The sequence below is a fragment of the Paroedura picta genome, chromosome 4, assembly GCF_049243985.1.
Source record: "Paroedura picta isolate Pp20150507F chromosome 4, Ppicta_v3.0, whole genome shotgun sequence".
NCBI lineage: Eukaryota > Metazoa > Chordata > Lepidosauria > Squamata > Gekkonidae > Paroedura > Paroedura picta.
The window spans coordinates 35917503-35937232 of record NC_135372.1 but is presented as its reverse complement, the minus strand read 5'-3'; the positions used below and the strand labels follow the sequence as shown (position 1 = coordinate 35937232).

Below are 19730 nucleotides of genomic sequence, written 5' to 3'. Positions count from 1 at the left end.
GGCATGTTTTAAGACGCACAAAGCTTAATTGTGGATATAAGTTTTCAGGCTTTAGGAAGTAACCTGGCTCTGCTATCAAAGATATTACTGATAGTGAGTTAAATAAGGTGCGGTGCTGCAAACATCAGCTCTTTATTAGGATCACACCTGTAGTCATGTTCTAGGAGGCAGCTTGGGTCGAGAACCATGGAATGAGAACTGGGGTGTGACATTCACATCTCTGTTTTCATCTGTGCACAAAGAACTTTTAGCAATATCTCAATAGGCCTGGAGAAAAGGGGGCATCATAAAACTACACTAAAATACATGATTTTTAAACATGGGGTGGCCTGGCTCAAGGGGATAGGATCTAAGAGGCTTGGATTCAAATCCCCACACTGCCATGAAATACTCTGGGTCATGTGAGGTCAGTTTCTCTCTCTTACATACACACATATGTGCAAACTCTCACTCTCTCAACCTCATCTACCTTACAGGGCTGTTGTGCAGGCATCTTGAGCTCCCTATAGGAAAGGCAGTATTTAATGTACCGTATTTGCCAGCGTATAAGACGACTGGGCATATAAGACGACCCCCCAACATTTCCACTCAAAATATAGAGTTTGTTACATTATATTACAGTACTATGGGCCACTATGGGCAGCTATGTCTATCCCAACTGAAGTGCACCTGGCATATAGGACGACCCCCCCCCACTTGGAGGCATGTTTTTCAGGGGGGGGGAAGTAGTCTTATACGCCTGCAAATACTGTACCTGTTAAATGGAAAGGTCCCCGGTGTTGGCAGAGTTTAAAATAGCAAACAGGAGCAAAGCATCAGCCTGCTTAAAAGAATAAAATAATGTTATTAAGAGGAGAAGCAACTCTGTATCGAAAGAGGAGAGAGAGTCCTAACTAACTGCTGTGTTCTGCATTCATTCTTCTGTTTTGGAGGCAAGCAGCGAGGAAGTATCCTGAAAAGAGCATGAAGACTCCTATTGAGCCAAAAGACACTGGAGGAGAGTATTTGAAAATCATCAGGAAGTTCCTTTTCTAGCTATGCTAAATGCACATCTCCTTCGATGCCCCCCGCAGGACATTCTTTGTATTCTGTTCAGTCATGCACACTGCAGATCTTGCATATTTCAACAACCAAGACATTCATACGCTCAGGTTTCTAAACCAATGCCCTTCTGCAGCGGTCTGCAACCTTTTGCAGGCCGCGGACCGCTGTGCCGGGGTGGGGGGAGAGTGCGACCCGGGGCCCCGCGCACGTGCAGCAGCCCTGGCGCACATGCGCATGCACAGACTTGCAGTGCGCGCATTTGTGTCCAGTGGGACGCAAAAGCGCATGCATGGCAGTGGGCGCATGCGTGGACTTGCCACGCATGCGCGTTTGCGCCCCGCTGGATGCGGCAAGTCCACGCATGCGTGTTTGCGCCGCTGGCATGCCAGCGGCCGCAGCTCCCTCTCTCCGCACCTCCAGGCCTCAAGGAAATTGGTTGCCAAAGTAAGCTTCTCTTCCCCCCCCCTCCCGAAGCAAGAAGCTTAATCTCAGAGCCGCAAAGGGTTCTCCACGAGGTCATTTAGCCCAACCCACGGCCAGTCCAGTAACTACAATATCCCTGACAAGGAGGTATCCATTTCATTTTCCTCCTGGCACTCAAGGCGGATTACCAAATATAAACAGGGATTCACAGAGATGCCATTGGTGTGGCAGGAGAGGAAATAAAAGTCAGAGAAATGTCTTTCATATAACTCTTCATAGTAGAGGCTTTCAAAGTGTTGGGACCATCCCCTTTACAAAAGCCATTTACAGAATGAACCCTGAACAGAGTTGTGCCCTTCTAAGTCCACTGAAGTTAGAAGAGTCCATCTCTGCTTATCAATGCCACCCAATCTCTCTCCTTGAGGACTTCAGGGGTTCTTGACTGGAGTGTCACTGATGCGAGGCTGGGAGAGACGGGGGATAAGAATTGTTCAGACAGAAACAAACATTTAGCAAACAAAGGCAAGGTTGTGTGTGGCAAAGGTACAAGAAAAGGCAGCGAGGGAGGTTTTGCTACATGGCTCCTCAGAGCTCACGATTCTGGCCACGGGTCTTCAGCAAAAATGGAAAATCCCCAAAACTCCCGTTGTATTTATTTATATTTTTACGGCTGCAAAACAGAGTCAGAGAACAAAGCACGGCACAGGTGTACAGATGCTACCAACCGTCGCTAAGGGCGACAGCCTCGCGGCCCCGTTTCTGGTTGTCATGGTGACCTGGGGACTGGACCAGCAACAACCGCACCTGTTTGCAAAGGCCCTAAGCAGCCCCCACCCGTCCTCTCGCCCCCGTTGCTAAGAAGGGACATTTCCCTGGACGAAGCAGGAAATCAGGTGGGGAAGCAATTCTGGTGGGGAAATGGTTTTCTGAAATGGAGGAAGAGTGGGGGGGGGGAAGTGTTGTTTTTGTCCGATGGTTTTATATAACCCGGGGTGTTTATGATTCACTGACAGACTCAACCCTTGTCCAGACCCGAAGGCACAAACCGGGAAACTGGACCCAGATCCCTCTTCTCCATCTCTTGACCTGCCTCTGGAAGATGCCCTGTCCAGGGCTTCAGCAGACCTCCAGAGGGAGAAACTTCCAAAGTTCCAAGAGATTCTAACCAGAACCAAAAGTTGGTCGGAAGAGCCCTGCAGGATCAGACCAGGTGGGTGCCGCTCGCCCAGTGGCCTGTCTCCAACCGTGGCCAGGCCAAATAGTCCACTGGAAAGACCATGAGCAAGGGAGAAAGTCATCTACCCTCCCCTGTTTGATCCCACCCCACAAACAATTGGCATTAGCAGGTGTACTGCCCCTGAACATGGAGGTTCTGTTTTGCCATCTTGACGGACTAACCACCAATGTGGTTCCATGTTCCAGAGATCTCCCTTTCTAAAGCCTGTCTGATGTACTGAACATCTTAAGGCAATGAATTGTACAGTGAGAGATAGTGTTGTGGTGGTTAGAGCAGTCTTTCTTAATTTTTTTACCCTTGAGAAACCCCTGAAACATTCTTCAGGTTTCATGAAACCCCGGAAATGGTGCATTCATGCAGAATATGGTCGGGAAGCAGAGCTGCGTATATGCCCACCTGGGGCCCCTCCCCTTCCCACCCACCCTCAGAACCATTGTGCATTTTGGGGGGGGGGGTCAGCATGACTGGATATGGTCATATCACCTGAGCCTTATGGGAGGGCGGTATAGAAATTCATTGGATGGATGGATGGATGGATGGATGGATGGATGGATGGATGGATGGATGGATGGATGGATGGATGGATGGATGGATGGATGGATGGATGGATGGATGGATGGATGGATGGATGGATAGATAGATAGATAGATAGATAGATAGATAGATAGATAGATAGATAGATAGATAGATAGATAGATAGATAGATGGTGGGTGGTAAGTAGGTAGGTAGGTAGGTAGGTAGGCATATGGATGGACGGGCGGATGGAGGGTGGGTGGGTGGAAGGAAGGATGATGCACACAATGAATTAACTTCTACCCATTTGAGAAACCTTTCCAGGGCCATCAAGAAACAGAGCAGTTCTGACAGAGCTCTCTCAGCCTCACCCACCTCACAGGGTGTCTATTGTGGAGAGAGGAAGGGAAGGTGATCATAAGCTGCTCTGAGCTTCCTTCAAGCTGTGAAAGCCTGGCATAAAAACCTACTCTTCTTCTTCTTCTTCTTCTTCTTCTTCTTCCTATCTCCCTGCCTATCCTACCTTTCAGGGCTGCTATAACAATAACAACAATAATAAATACTTAATACTTAATAATTAATTTTTTGCTTTTTTATTTTTAACCTGCCCTTCTGAAACGCTCTGGGCCGGTAACAACAGTAAAATCTGCATGCAAGTTTTAAAAATGTAAAACAATTACAATATGAAAACAACCCCCTCTAAAATTTCCAGACAGGGGAGTATTCTAGCAGGGAATGGAAATGCAAATAATAATAATTGCCTATCATGAAATTCCAATTTCAACGTGCTCAGAGCTTATCTGAGTTCCACTCATCAGATGGAACTTGGAAGGGGATCCCCCCCCCTCTGTCATCCCACCCTCCCTCGTATGTGCAACACGGGGTCTATCCTACCTTACAGGGTTGTTGTAAGGACTGTAAAAAAAATAAAAAAGACAAGAGCATGAGGTTCTTTGCACAGTTGCCAAGTACTGGTTGCCTCTCTGGAATGCCTCATTTCTCAGCTTTGCTAGGTGAATCTCCTCTCCTGTTACCCCGCCTTGAGGTCCTGCATGTTGACTTCCACAGTAATTCTGCTGGTCTGTTTGTGAATGAGTCCGACTGCAACCATCTTGCCCTCCTGGAAGGCCCGGAGAGCCGACAACAGAAACGAAAGCTCCCCAGTACGGATAGACACTTCACCCACCCGTGTCTTTCTGCACCCATGCTTCTATCATGCCTCACACTGCGTAAAAAGGAATTGTTTCGGAGGGGCAATTTTATGCAGGAAACAGGGCCGTATTCTAGTTCACGAAAGCCTTTGGGAACTGTAAACTCTCTCTCTCTTTGTGTGTGTGTGTGTGTATTTGTGTGTGTGAACAAAGTTTGAGTCCAGTGACACCTTTAAGTCAACAAAGTTTCACGCAAGGTAGAAGCATTCATGCGAACGCACGCTTCCTCAGATAAAATGAGGACACGTGTACACAAAAGCTTTGACCTTGAATGAAACTTGATGGGCCTTTAAAGGTGCCTCTGACCTCTTGCTCTGCTGCTGCTTCAGACCAACCCAGCTCTCTGCTTGAAAGTGCGTGTGGCATCAACCCAGTTGAATTTTCAAGGCAGAAGATGCTGAGAGGTGGCTTGCCATGGCCTGCCTCTGCAGAAGAAACCCTGGGAGTTTCTTGGGGGTCTCCCATCCTAATACTAGCCAGGATCAGCCCTGCTTAGCTTCTGAGATCTGACAAAATCAAGAGTGCCTAGGCTATCTGACTCCTCATAGCATGTACTATTGGCTTGCATTGCATATTATCCTGCATATTATCCTTTTTTCTGCATTGTTTAACATAATCGTGTTTAATATATCCTGTGGTTTGCTCCGGATTGCCGTAACCCTTGGGAGCCAGCTTGGTGTCAGGGTTAAGTATGGCGGCTTCTAATCTGGAGAGCAGGGATTAATTCCACAGTTTTCCTCCACGTGCAACCAGCTGGGGATCTTGGGCTAGTCACAGCCCTGGTACTGCTGTTCTCACAGAGCAGTCCTTCCAGAAGCTCTCTCAGCCCCACTTCCCTTGCAGGGTGCCTGTTGTGGGGAGAGGAAAGGGAAGGCAAATGTAAAATGCTTTGAGACTCATTCTGGTAGAGAAAAGCAACATACAATAACCAACTTCTTCTTCAATAATATCAGGGCTCTCTCAGCCTCACCTCCCTCACAGGGTGTCAGTTGTGGGAAGAGGAAAGGGAAGGCGAACGTAAGCCACTTTGAGACTCCTTTGGGTAGAGAAAAGCGGCATATAAGAACCAATTCTTCTTCAGTAATCTCAGGGCTCTCTCAGCCTCACCTCCCTCACAGAGTGTCTGATGTGGGAAGAGAAAGGGAAGGCGATTGTAAGCCGCTTCGAGACTTCTTGTAGTGAAAAGCAGGGTATCAAAAGACAACTCTCTTCTCTTTCTTATCCGATTGCATGGCTTATCTGAAGTCTCAGTCCTGTTCTTGGCACTGATTTGCACTGTGTAATCCTCCGTCTTTGACTCTCACAGCGAAAGAGCGGGCTATAAATAAAGTCAATACAATAAATATTCTCCACAAGTACATTTGGTGCTGCTCACATCGCTTTCCAGACCCCCAGGTGCGTCTTGCCACAAGCACTCTCTTTCTCTCCGCCACACACACACACTCAGTCGCACATGGCCCACTCCACAGCTTCCTCTTCTGCAGAGCTGAGTCACAGTGCAGACCGCGACCCGGCCATGTGCTTCCCCAAGGCCTGGGAAATTTGGGAGATGGACAGGAGAGGCAGGGGGGCCCAGCCGCAGTTCGGATCTCCAGCATGAGAGAGGGGGCCCTCTGCAGACGTGCCTAAACCATTCTGGCGCATAATGCACCTCAGACACATGGCGCAAGTGGTCAGTGCACACCGCAATGTTTGGCACGTTGTCTGTGCTGCCTGAAAGCCGGGAGCTGCCGTTGGAGGCGAGGCTGAGAGTGTCACTGGGCCATCTCCTGGAACAATCTGAGCCAGACAGGAAGTGAGAGGCTGCGTTAAAAAAAAATGGAATTGTGACTAAGATGTGACATGTCCCAGGCATGGCAGGACCCCCCAGGCGGCTTTGGGAAAATCCTGCCCCTTGCTGTCCACTACTGCCTCGACAAAATATTTATTTATTATCGTATGGCATGTGTGTAAAATAACCAGGAGATCCGACGATCGTCTGGCTGCCGGGCAAGAGACGTCTGGAGGGGGTTTGCCATTGCCTGCCCTTGCGTCACGACCTCTCGAGGTCTCCCATCCAAATACTAGTCAAGGCTGATCCTTGGAATAGGGGTTGTAGAGCCAACCAACGAGATCCCTTGACATTACAGATCATCTCTATAGATTCCAGTGGGTAGCCTTGCTGGTCTGAGGAGAGCCTGGAGAACCAGCACAGTGTAGCGGTTAAGAGCAGGGCCTCTAATCTGGGGACCCAGGCTTGATTCCCCGCTCCCCCTTCACACACAGCCAGTTGGATGGCCCTGGGACAGTCACAGTACTCTCTGAGCTCTCTCAGCCTCATCTACCTTACTGGGTGCCTGCTTTGGAGAGAGGAAGGGTAGGCAATGGTAAGCCACTTTGGGGCACATGAGGTTTGTTGGGTGACCTTGGGACACTTCTCTCAGAGCTCTCTAGCCTCAACTACCTCACTGGGTATCCATTGTGGGGAGAGGAAGGGTAGGCAATTGTAAGCCACTTTGAGACACGTGAGGCCTGATGGGTAACCTTGGACCAGTCACAGTTCTCTCAGAGGTCTCTCAACCCCATCTACCTCACAGGATGTCTGTTGCGGGGAGAGGAAAGGAAGGCAATTGTAAGTCGCTTTGAGACTCCTTTGGGTAGTAAAAAGTGGGGTACAGGATAAACAGCTCTTCTGAAGCAGCAGGACGTAGTTTGAGTCCAGTGGTACTTTGAAGATCAACCAAGTTTTATTCAAGCTGCCTAAAACTATTCAAGGTGCCTTGAATAAAACTTGGTTGGTTTTAACGGTGCCTGTAGACCCAAATTTTGTTCGGTTCATCTCCAGAATTCAAAGGTTAGCTACCCTGCAGAAAATGGAGGGTGGATCCTATGGCTCTGTACCCCACTGTCCTCCCCAAGCTCCATCACCAAATCTCCAGAAGTCTCCTGACCTGGAGTTGGCAACCTTATGCATAGAGGATAAAATCTTCCAACTGACCTGGGGAAAATATCCTGCATTGCTCTTTTGCTGTCAGTTGCAGTTAGTAGGCTGTCTGTCTATGGCATAAGAATATGCAGCAGTCAGAGAAGGGAGACTTCTGCAGCAGTGTGGGCAGAGTTCAAATATAATATGCAAAGGAGTGGAGCACCAGTTGCTTAAAGAACAATGAGCTTTCCTGCCAATTGAAACAGCTTTGAAAAGAAAGAGAGGAGAGAGAGAGAGAGAATCCTAACTGACTAATTGTTGTTCTTCTGGAGACCCTCAGGGAGAAAGTGTGCGCAAAGGAGCCGGAACTCTCAGATTGAGCCAATCAGGAGTTTACTTGAAAAACACTCTTTTGTTGTTGTTCACGGTTTTTAATTAAAGTTTAAGAAATGAAATCGGGGGGGGGGGGGAACGGTTGATTAAACAATCTCTCTCTCTCTCTCCCTCATTACTATTGTATACAATAAATAGTGCTACATTTGAGGTTATTTGTTCCGATGTTCCAGATAACAGTTCCGAGGGTCACAGAATTCTTCCAGAGGTCTTCTGTTGACTAAATTTGTCAGTTTAGTGGGGTAGGCGCTTTCGTGTGTCACTGCTCACTTTAGCTAAAGTCGGGATCGTTGGTCACCTCCCCACCCGAGTCAGTAATGACAGCCCACAACAGTCACTGGGTGGCTCTGGAAGTTCTGTCCAAAAGAATCGGATCTATAAATCACTTGGCAGTGGTTTTCTAGTGAGAGAGGCTGTTCAGGAATTTGGAAGAGTCAGAGAACTGATTCATTTATTTTTAATTCTTTACTGCCTTTAGAGCTACTGGGACTGCCACCCCCCTACCAGTGGGGCATAGGGAGGATAGGGTTGGGGGCCTCCTAGAAATTTGGGGAATAATGTCCTCAGTGGGACATAATGCTATAGAATCCACTCTCCAAAGCAGGCATTTTCTCCAGGGGAACAGATCTCTGTACCTTGGAGATGAGCTGTAATTCCAGGGGATCCCCAAGTCCCCCCTGGAGGCTGGCATTCCAAGCCCACCTTTCTTCTTGAAACTGAAAACAGATTAAAGAATCCCAAGAACAAAGGGGGGGGGGGGAAGAGAGCAAAAAAACAGACTAATGAGGAATGCAATAAAACCAAATTAGACCCTCAAGGAACAGTGAGATAAAGACAGCCTAAGATATAAATTGGCCCGAATTCCACCAATTACAGGATCCACTTAACTGGATGTCATAATTAGAGGGCTAATGGAGAAAAAGCTTGTGTAATACCTCCAAGAAACAATGCCATATGAAGGCGGAGAAAGAGCGAGCTATTTCCAATATTCACAGGCAATTAAAATCCCGGCACTCTTCCCTTTATAGCCAGGACTCTCCTGAACCATCTGACACCTTCAGCAAAGCGGCGGACGATTGGGCACCTTCCCACTCTTCCTGGATCGGCCGGCAAAGTGGGGGCCACAGCAAAGAATGCCCAGCTGTCGCTTGTTCCCTTGTGGAGGGCGGCATGATCACTAGAAGCCTTTGCTTAGGAGGGAGAAAGCAGCACAACACACTGGGAAAGGCCCTGCTTTAGAGATGCATATCCAAAGCCGTGAAGGGCTCTGTGGGAGATCACCCATATTTTGAACTGAACCAAGAAACGGATAAGTTACCAGAGCAGGGCTTCCCAACCAGGGCCCCACAGACACCTGGGGGTCTGGAGGAGTTCCAAAAGGGGCCCACAGCCATTCCCCTCCTGCTTTAACAGACTTGACCACAAGTTAGGGAACTAAAGAAGAGCTGGTTTTAATACCCCACTTTTCACTGCCTGAAGGAGTCTCAAAGTGGCTTACCATCGCCTTCCCTTCTTCTCCCCATAACAGGCACCCTGTGAGGTAGGCCAGGCCACCTCTGCCCGGAGGGCTCAGTGGGTAAGCCGTGGGTGTAAAAATCAAAGGGAGGGAGCTGGTTGTGGCACGGTATAGGGGGGATCTGGGCTGTCTTCTCTGCTCCTGCCCTCCTTTCTGGCCTACATGAGGCAGAGCCACCGTCGTAGGACGAACGACAGGGGGAGGGAGAGAAAGGAGGCCGACGGCTGTGGGTGCTTATGTCACTTCCGGGCAGCATGGAAGGGAGGCATCACCACGTGACATCACTTCCACGTGTGGCTAGCCCAAGGTCACCCAGTGAAGTTTCATGGTAAAATGGGGGTTCCAGCTTTATGGAATATGCATCACATAGAGTGCATGATTCAACAGCGTATCAAGAATAGCCTACAGGGGGCATCACGACAGCTGTTGAGTTAGCCTATTTAGATTAGGAACTTCCTGTTATTTTTCAGTTAACCTACTCCTGTGTCTTGCTTGGCTCAACTGGAGAGTTGGTTTTTACACCCCGCTTTGCACTACCTGAACGAGTCTCAAAGCGGCTTACAATCGCCTTCCCTTCCTGTCTCCCCGCAACAGACACCCTGTGAGGTAGCTGAGGCTGAGAGAGCTCTGACAGGACTGCTCGGTTACAACAGCACTATCAGGGCTGTGACTAGCCCAAGGTTACCAAGCTGTGCCAGTTTGAACCTGGGCCCAACACTGTAAGCCACTACACCAACATAGACAGACAGGTTGAGTCAAGGGAGGGAGTTACCCTCTAGGCAATGAAGGTGGACAAAATCATTCACTTCTCCTGCAATGATGCTAAGGCCAGAAAGACCTCCAGACCCCGTTACCTGGATAGCTGAACCTCATCAGTGTGGGAAGCACAATGATCTCCCAGATTTCGGCTTTCCTTACCAGCAACACTTCTGTTTTATCCATAGTCAGTTTCCACTTATTGTCCCTAAACCATTTAGAATCATAGAGCTGGAAGGGGCCATAAAGGCCATCTAGTCCAACCCCCTGTTCAATGCAGGATCAGCCCAAAGCATAATATAAGTCTCTGTCCAGCCATTGCTTCAAGATTACTAGTGAGGGGGAGCTCACTACCGCCTTAGGCAGCCAATCCCACTGCTTAACTACTCTGTGAATAATTTTTTCCTAATATCTGGCCAATACCATTCTACACCCAGTTTAAAGCCCTTACTGTGGGTCCGATCCTCTGTTGCCCTGGTGTAAGTGACAACCTTTCAAATAAAATGTGAGTCCAGTGGCACCTTTTAAGGCCAACGAAGATTTATTCAAGGCGTGAGTTTTTGTATGCAGGCACACTTCCTCAGACAATGGAACAAAAATCATAAGAATACAGATATAAGGAGAAAGTAAATTAGTCAATTCGGAAACAACATCACAACAAATATGCATGACTATGAAGATTGGATAGTAACTTGCTATAATAACAACAGCTGTCCTTTTTGGTTCAGTTGTTGTTCATTAAAACATGTCGTTGTTAGGTGCGAAGTCATGTCCGACCCATCACGACCCCATGGACAATGATCCTCCAGGCCTTCCTGTCCTCTACCATTCCCCCGAGTCCATTTAAGTTCCCACCAACTGCTTCAGTGACTCCATCCAGCCTCCTCATTCTCTGTCGTCCCCTTCTTCTTTTGCCCTCCATCGCTCCCAGCATTAGGCTCTTCTCCAGGGAGTCCTTCCTTCTCATGAGGTGGCCAAAGTATTTGAGCTTCATCTTCAGGATATGGCCTTCTAAGGTGCAGTCTGGGCTGATCTCCTCTGGGACTGACCGGTTTGTTCGCCTTGCAGTCCAAGGGACTCGCAAGAGTCTTCTCCAGCACCAGAGTTCAAAAGAGTTCATTAAAACATAGGGGGATATAAAAATGTTAAGGTTAGTGATTAATGGCAGATGCTTTCCCAGTTGTGGAAAGAAGTAATTAAAAGAGATTTGGTGCTAGTCCTGTCTTCACCCAACTTTTCAAGTACTTAAAAAGAGCCATCATGTCCCCTCTCAACCTCTTCTCCAGGTTGAACAATCCCAAGTCCCCCAGCCTTTCCTCACATGGCTTGACCCTCCCCCCCTGGACCCCGGATCATCCTTGTCACTCTCCTTTGTACCCTCTCAATTTTGTCCACATCCTTTGTGAAGTGAGGCTTCCAGAACTGCACCCAGGACTCCAGGGGGTCTGACCAATGCAAGACCTCTAAAGGGACCTGCCAGAAGGAAGGTGCTACTCAAGAGTCCAGTTAACACAAAGCAATGGTTAAAGCATTGAATTTAGATCTCAAAGACCCAGATTCAAATCCCTCCCTGCCATGGAAGTTTGCTGGGTGACTTTGGGACTCTCAATTTAACCTCCCTCACAAGGTTCTTGGGAGGACAAAACAGAGGCAAGAGCGATATAAGCGACTTCGAGTCCCTGTTAGGAAGAAAAGTGAGGTATAAATGAATAAATTCATAATCCCCATGTATTTCAGACAAATAAGAACAGAATCCAGTTTTTTCGTTTTTCCAAGTGGGACAGCGGTTGGTGTTGCTTCCATCCTCGGCCAGCAGAGGGCAGACTCGCCCTTCAGGAGTTGACTTGAAGGAGTCGCTGGCAGGCAGAGTGGAAACCTTGCAGGGGGTTTGTCTGTATTGGGCATGGCCGGGAAGCGCTCCCGCGCACCGGACAGAGCCCCCGGACGGACGGATGCTCCTCTTGCAAAAGAAATGTGCCCCTCGCTTCCCCCCACATCTCTGTCTGCAACCTCGGTACAGATTAGTCTTGCATTCCTAGCAGAAGTTGCCTTTTGGGGGGAGGTGAGGCGAGGCTGTCAATCATTTTCATCATCAGCTTCTCGCCCCCTCCTCCTCTCCATAGACTAAACCTCGCGCAATGTACGAGCAAACCTGCGGAACTCCTTGCCACAGGATGCAGCCGCAGCCGCGCACTGTCACAGGGGCTCACGCAAATGCTTGGTCCAAAAGGGTCCCTCCGCGAGTTTCCACCTCGCCTGGCTCCCTCCGAACCCCGGGGAGGGGGTGGGAGGCACCCCGGGGTACGGCTACATCTACCAGGCAAGCCTCCACTTGGATGCTGCCAGAAGGCAGGTGCCAGTTTGGCAAAGCCCTCAAAGTGTCTGCGGAGCGGAGCCTCCCCACTAAAGCGCTGTCTACCCCCGTGTTGCTTTCCATCGGCAGCCTTTCCTGCTTCTCCCCGCCCCCTGCCCCCCCCCCCTCCTCCCGGGGTCTTTGTCCGCGCCGCGCACGAGGCCTTTGCTGCTGGCCTGGCCCTTGCAGCCGTCGTGCCAAGCGATGAAGCAACACCAGTGTCACGCTGGAAGCATGACCCAAGCGGAGTGCAATGCGGGTCACCGGGCGTGCAAGACAGCCGCCTGACTTCTCACCCACTTGGGGTGGGGGAGAGCGAGATCGGGAAAACGGGCGGGGAGGGGAAGGGGAGGGAAAGGGCCGCCTGCCGCGATTGCACCTCGGGGGGACGGGGCCGTGACCCCCTCCCCGCACCTCGTGGGCCCCGATCCCCATGCACGTTGCCTCGGGAAGCGCAAGGCCCCGATCCTCCGCGGGGCGCCTTCGCTGCAAGCCTTCTCGGCGTCCTTCCTTCCGAGGAGACCTGCAGAAGCCCGCCATTGTGCAGCTGCACCCGGATCCAGCTCCGGCGAAGTAGCGTCCGGATCGCAGCCCCCCTGGGAAGCTGGCTGCAGGGGCGCCGCCACCTGCGCTGCGGGGAATCGTTGTTTTCCTTGCAGAAGGCAAAGAGGACTGGGGGGTGAAGGGGTGAGGGGGCTCCGCCGCCGCTGGAAGGGGGGCGGAGGGTGCCTGTTGCAACTCTGCAGGAAGAGGGGAGTGGGCGCCGCGGAAGAGAAGCTCCTCGCGCGACCCATGACTGCGCCTCGCGCGCCCCTGAACCGCCTGATTCACCGCCGCGCGCCCACGCCAGGCTACGGCCCACGCCTCGCGCCCACTTGCAATGCCCGGTATGGGGGGGGGGGAGAACAGGAATCCGCTGGGGGACTTTTTGCCGCCTCCCCCCCTCCTCCTCCCCCGACTTGACAGATCGCGATCTGCTTCGCTCGTGCTTTTGCAGCGACATGAGATCGGCCACTCCCGGGAAAACGGCAGACATTAATTAAAAAGCAACAAACAAAACAGAATCATTTTTGCAAAATGCAAAAAAGAGAGAGCGAAAAGTCCCATCTTCTGCACGCGTGCTTTTTGAGATCCTCGCTTGCGGCTTATCGCAACCCCCTGCCCACCTTCTCCTCGGATCTCTTGCCCATGTCTTTATTGTAAAAAATATTAATCATAATAATAAATAACCACCACCCCCCGCCGAGAAACTCAGAGAAACTTTGCAAAGCAAAGAGAAAAAAAAAACACAAGAAACACCCTGCCCTTTTCTGTGGAAATCCCGAGCTCGCTACAGAAACTTCCACTGTCGGGAAAATCAACCGAAACTCTTTCTTGATGTTTTTTTTTTTTCTCGTCCCCCTCTTTGAAAAAAAACAACAAAAAAAACTTCGCCGGCTTACGACACTTCCCCGCCCCCACGTGGTGGCGCCGAAGAAGGCAACCAATCCCGTGGCTCCCTGGGACTTCCTTTGTGGCTCGGGAGCCAATCGCCGAGGGAAAAGACCCCGCGAGGCCACGCCCCCCTTTGGCGATGTCATAAAAGGCGCTGTCAGCCGCTTTCCCCCACGTCAGAAACAGAGCACGGCCTTTGGAGCGGAGACGGATCGTGAGAGCGCTTGGCTGCATCGGTGGGTTGGCTGCCTGCCTGCCTTGTTTCGCCTCCTTTGCCTTGGTTGGATTAATTGCACCGTTTCCTCTCCCTGGGACTTTGGGGGCCTTTTTGCCTCCGCTTTTTGGGGTCTCCTCGCCTGGCGACTGGGAGCGCGCCGATTGGGAAACATTGCCGCGTTCTTTCGATTCGTTTTGAAATCGCTCTCTCGGATTTGGGGCGCGCTGTGGATTAGTTGCAGTATGACTCTGGAGGAGCTGGTTGCTTGTGCCGACACGGAGAACAAGTAAGTTGCCTTTCTTTCTTTTTTTTTTTGCGGGGGGTTTCAGGGCGAAATCGCGGGGGGGCTCCCCTTTCCACCAGCAGCAGCAGCAACAAAATAGCTCTCCCAGCTATTCGGGCTTGATTCTCTGGTGTGACCGTGTGCCTCCCCCTTTTCCCTTTTGCAAAGGATGAAATCCGTCAGCGAAGCCGTGGAGGACCTCTTGGTGGCCGCGCAGAGGCAGGGCTGCTTGACGGTCGGCGTCTACGAGTCGGCCAAACTGATGAATGTGTAAGTATTGGCTTGTCTCTTTTCTCCCCAAAAACGGGTGGGCGGGTCGGGCAAAATCTGCACAACGGGTTTTGCTTTGAAAGCAAGTTTGGAAACAAAGCTGGAATCAAGGTTGCGGGGAGGGGGGCGGCGAGCTGCCTGAGACCGAGGGAAAGGGGGGCATTGGAGATTGCAAATTTGGCTGACTTTGGGGCGTGCCTGATCCTGACCGGCTTGTGCCTTTCTGCTCCTCTCCCAGCGACCCGGACAGCGTGGTTCTGTGCTTGCTGGCCATTGACGAAGAGGACGAGGACGACATTGCCCTGCAAATCCACTTCACCCTCATCCAGGCCTTCTGTTGTGACAATGACATCAACATCTTGCGCATCTCCGGCATGGAACGCCTGGCGGACGTCTTGGGCGAGGGCCCGCAGGACAACTCTGAGCCACGAGACCTGCATTGCATCCTAGTGACGGTGAGTGAGGGAGCACGTGGCTGGGGAATGCCTCACCGGCGCCTGGGGCTGCTGGCTGTCTAGCTGAAGGCACCTCTGTTTGGTCACTGCAGCCTGGCTTGACGGCTGGGGAGGGTGTGGTGGAGGATTCGGCCTCATCACCAGCTGAGTAGCTCGCCGGGCATATTTCAGAGACCTCCTCAAACTGTCAGGAATTAGGGGAAACGGCCTCTTTTTCGTAGCCCCGCAGGGGTGGGGCTGTTTTGGGGGTGTCACAGAACGCTTCATCAGATAGGTGAGGAATGCTGTGGGATGCGCAAGCTGGCACAGCTGCACCTATTTAATTTGGTCTGATTAACCCCGAGATAATCTTTTCCATATTTGAAGACTGAGTGTTTCCGTGGCTTTTGAAGGCCGGGGGTGTCAAGTCCTGATTCAGGGCTTTGGAGAGAAGGGGAGGATCTCCAGTTTTTTAAAGTGTGATGACTCTGAACAGAACAAAACTGTTGCATAAACGTAGATCGTGATAGAGCCTTACAGGCTATGGATTTCCCACCATAATGTGCATACAGGGCCACTTTCCACCCCTGGGGCAATTACAGCCAATGATGCTATAATGAAGGTTCAAGGGGATGGCAGGTTACAATGGATGAGCGATAGGGTTGTGAGTGTCCTGCATAGTGCAGGAGGTTGGACTAGATGGCCCCAGGAGGTCCCTTCCAACTCTATTGTTCTATGATTCTAGGCCACAGTATTCTGTGGCCTCTTGATCTGTGGAGGCTTTTGCAGAAATGCAGAAACTGCTTCCCCTTGCAGCCCTTTGCCAAGCAGCCTCCCCCTGCGTCGGGTCAGATCCTTGCAGCCCGGACGGTTTTCTCATCCTGTGCCTCTTCTCTTTCCCCCCCAGAATCCCCACACCGGTTCGTGGAAGAGCCAAGGTTTGGCAGAGGTGGCCAACTACTGTGAGGAGAGCCGCTGCAACAACCAGTGGGTGCCCTACGTCGCTCTCCAAGCACGCTGAACTCCCCCCGGCACGCCACCAGGGGTTTTGTGCTGAATTCTGTGTTTTAAAAGGCCAAAAAAACAAAAAAGAATATTGAAGGGGATGATGTTCTTTTTTTAAAAAAAACCAAACAGTCCACAAGCCGCTGCTGCCTGCCCGCCCTGGTTGGAACAGAGAGTGGGTAAAGAGCTGCCTGGGAAGATGACGGAAGCAGTCGGAGGCGGGCGGTCGGCCAGGTGGAAGCTGCATCAGCTGACTGCTCGGAAAGGAAGAGGAACAAGAGACGGAGAGAGAGCCATAAAAGGCAGGCAGATTCCCGGCTGCCATTGGCCGGCGTGTGGAGAATGGCAGAGCCAAAGGCGAATGACTTCTGGGCTGTGTGAACGGGGGTTGGACGTTGCTCCGGAGAGCCCAGGCACGGTGCCGGAGGAGAGGAAACCTCGGAGCAGGACAATTCCTTGCGGGTCGTGGCGGAGGAGAGAGGAGGTTGTGGCAGGGTCCCTGTGCCCCCCACGGCTCTTTGCAAAGGACTCTTAACTGTGGAAGGGGGAGTGAGAGAGAGAGCGCACGGGAAAAAGAACTTTTAGTATCTGCTAGCTTATGCAAAAAAAAAAAAAAAACTTATCTATAATATGGACTCTTCTTTTTAAAAAGAACTGGAGGAATGGAAGCTGTTATTTATTCAAACCAACATGCACAATGTCTTTTTTTTTTCTTTTGCACTCAAAAGCCGATCATGGAGAAAAAAAAAAGTAAAAATATATTCTTGTACCTTATCTTTAAAAATTGCAATAACGCTAATAAACAAAAAACATGCATTCTGTAAGCAAGCAAAACTTGTCTGGCTTTCTTGGGACTTCCTTCTTTCACTTTTGCAAGGGGAGGCAGCTTTTCCCAGAGTGTTAGCCCCTCTTTTACTCAGTGCTGCTGACTTTTGAGTAAGCATTTTGAGGGCTAGGAGGTTGATTTCTGTTGGAGGACTGGAGGAGGGGGTGGCATAGGGTTTCCTTGCAGTAGAAATCCTTTTTGAGGCATTGTGGAGGGGGGGGGGAATTGAAAAAATGCTGCAAATTCGGATCATTGCAGGCACTGTGAAGCGTTCTGGTTGCTACTGTCCCTTTAAGAAGGACACACACCCAAACTCTGGGGCCTGACTGTATTTTTGCTAAACTTTGTTCCTCTCCCTGTTTGCAACAGGGTGAACATCCAGAACCACATAAGAAAACAGACAGGAATGTTTGGGAAAGAATTATTTGCTGGCTTACAAACAAGCTTCAGGAATCTAGAGCAAGGGCACACGCAAAAGATGCAGGCCTCAAGATGGGGTCAGCAGTCTTTTTTAGGTTACGACTTCCTGTCCCAAGCGGCTCCTAAAGCTATATTGTGCTTCGGTTTCGGGGCGGGGAAGCTGAGCAGCAAAACATCCAGGGATCCAGAGCGTGGCTGCCAATAAGCCAGAAGTGGCAGCTGCTTGTTTAATGAAAGGCCTATGCAAACCAGGTTTATATTTAGCTCTTTGAGATGAGCGGCCAGGTTGGCTGAAAGCTCAGGGAGGCTGAATTTAGAAAGGACTCTTCAATCTCCTGGCCTGACCTCTCCCGTGACGGGTGTTTTGCCAGGTTGTCCCTATGCCCCAGAAGAGGAAGCTGCCTGCAAGGGGGAGGGACTGGAACTCCGATTCTGCCCCTGTCTGATGTCAGACAGAACAAGAAATCTGAAATCAGCCCTGAACATTGACACAGATCCAGGCTGCTTGTTTCCCTACTGGCTTGCAATGTAACATTTGCAATCCCATTATCCTGGGCTTCCCGCTGGCTTGTTCTTCGCAGCATGGACTCTGCTTGTCCTAGAGCCGTGAGGGAAATGCTCTCTGGGTATGCTCAGAAACCTCTCCTTTGCTGACGGGGGGAGGTGCAGTTTTGGTTTTTACGAGCTCTCAGTGAAGTTGGCTTTGGCAACTGCACAGGAGGAAATCAAAAGGCGGTCGCAGTGTTAATAAACGTGTTTGCACATGGGAAAAGCTGCAGCTGGGCTGTAGCTGGCTGAGGCACATGCTAAGCATGTGTTGTGTGCCATTTCTGCCAGCCACCCCCTGTGCAATCAGCATTTTGCCTTGGAAAACACTCTTAGGTCACTCTTAGGAGAGATGCCACCCTCCAGGTGGGACTTGGGGCCCCCTGGAATTACTGCTCATCTCCAGACTACAGAGATCAGTTTCCCTGTGGGAAATGGATGACAAAGAATTGGTTTTCATCACCGGAAGGAATCCCAAAGTGGCTTATAATCACCATTCCCTTCCTCTCTCCACAACAAAAACTCTGTGAGGGTAGGTGGGGTTGAGGGAGCTCTAAGAGAACTGTTATGTGAGAAGGCACTAACAGAACTGTGACTAGCCCCAGGTCATCCAGCTGGCCGCCTGTGGAGGAGCGGAGAAATAGCTCTCCAGATTATAGTCCGCCACACTTAACCACTACGCCATGCTGGCTCATGCTGGATGCTTTGTTCATTGGTTTTCAAAGTTTTTATTAGCTATTTTTAGTATAGATGAAAGCACAGAAAATAGAATGAAAGCCAAAGAATACACGCAATAAATTCATCTCAGTGCACTTTTGAATTTTCAGGTGGTGAAAACATAAACAATCACAACTTAATTCACCTTCAACCAGTTATAACAAGATTAGCTACTTATCCTATAATGATTTCAAAATTATTTTCTTTTAAGCTTTCGAACCACAAGTCATCCGAACCCCCCCCTTCCGTGCAAGAAGTCAATAAGGGGTTTCCAATTATTAACAAAATAAGTTGTCTTTTCTCAAAGACATAAGTTTAGCCAGAGAAAATGGCGGCTTTAGAGGGAGGATTCTGACGTTATGTCCCACTGCGGTCCTTGGCCTCCCCAGGCCCCCAAACCCAAATCTGCAGGGGTTTCCCAACCGGGATCTGGCCACCCTAAATTAGGATCTGGGCTGCTGATGCCGGGAAGTCCCTTCTTTTACTGAGAACCTGGCAAGGTGCTGCCAAGGCCAAGTAGATAACACCAGAGGAGAAACTGGCAAATAGATCCAAGCTCCTAATTTCCCCATGGTGAGTCTCTGCTAGCATGAAATTGAGCACAGCTCTCCCAGAGCTCTTTGTGTTTTACAAATATGCTACAAATAAGTAGAGAACAAAGTCTGAGTCCACCTTGAAGCCCAACTAAGTTTTATTCAACAAGAATAAAGTATCTGAAGAGGTAGGCTTGCACACGGAAGCTTCTACCTTGAATAAACCGAGGTTGGTCTTCAAGGTGCCCCTGGGCTGATTTTCCTCTGCTGCTTCAGATCAAGGCAGCAACCCCTTCGAAGAAGCCCTGGATGTCGTTCTAGGAGCTGTGAGCCGCAAGTGAGGTTTAAAAAAACAAAACAATTCATTTTCAGCTGAAGATATGGAAGTCCTCCGGGCTGCAGTCATGGGTTGAAAGTGTGTAGGCCGAGCTCAGTGAGGGCCAAAGAGCAATGCGTGATTTCCAAGGCTCCAGGGTGGAGCATCACTGTTGCGCATTGGTTTCTGCTCAGTGCCCAAGGTGAAACAAATTATGCAAAGTTTTTTGCAAAACGCGTTGGGCTCTGGCAGTCCCGCAGCAGGCCCAGAGGTAGAGGAAGCAGGGGAGAAAGCATCAACCAAGTCTTTGCACGCACCCTAAACAACCAACCAAACCGGGTCGTCCCAGCACCGCACAGGAATCTCCTTTGCTCCCC

The 19730-nt window shown here is 50.3% G+C and overlaps 1 protein-coding gene across 2 annotated transcripts in view; it reads left to right on the top strand.

The window, feature by feature from the left end:
* The window catches only part of GADD45B (growth arrest and DNA damage inducible beta), a 115669-nt gene extending 98989 nt beyond the window's left edge, over positions 1–16680 (top strand). Inside the window, exons 1-4 of one of the 2 annotated variants that reach the window (XM_077332410.1) lie at positions 13945–14289; positions 14455–14556; positions 14795–15011; positions 15898–16680. In XM_077332410.1, the coding sequence (XP_077188525.1) occupies positions 14246–14289; positions 14455–14556; positions 14795–15011; positions 15898–16011 (477 nt within the window). In that variant the 5' untranslated portion in view covers positions 13945–14245 and the 3' untranslated portion in view covers positions 16012–16680. Of the gene's footprint in view, positions 1–13944; positions 14290–14454; positions 14557–14794; positions 15012–15897 lie in introns of those variants that run through there. The other variant, XM_077332411.1, reaches the window with a different exon arrangement.
* The last annotated feature ends 3050 nt before the right edge of the window (positions 16681–19730 follow it).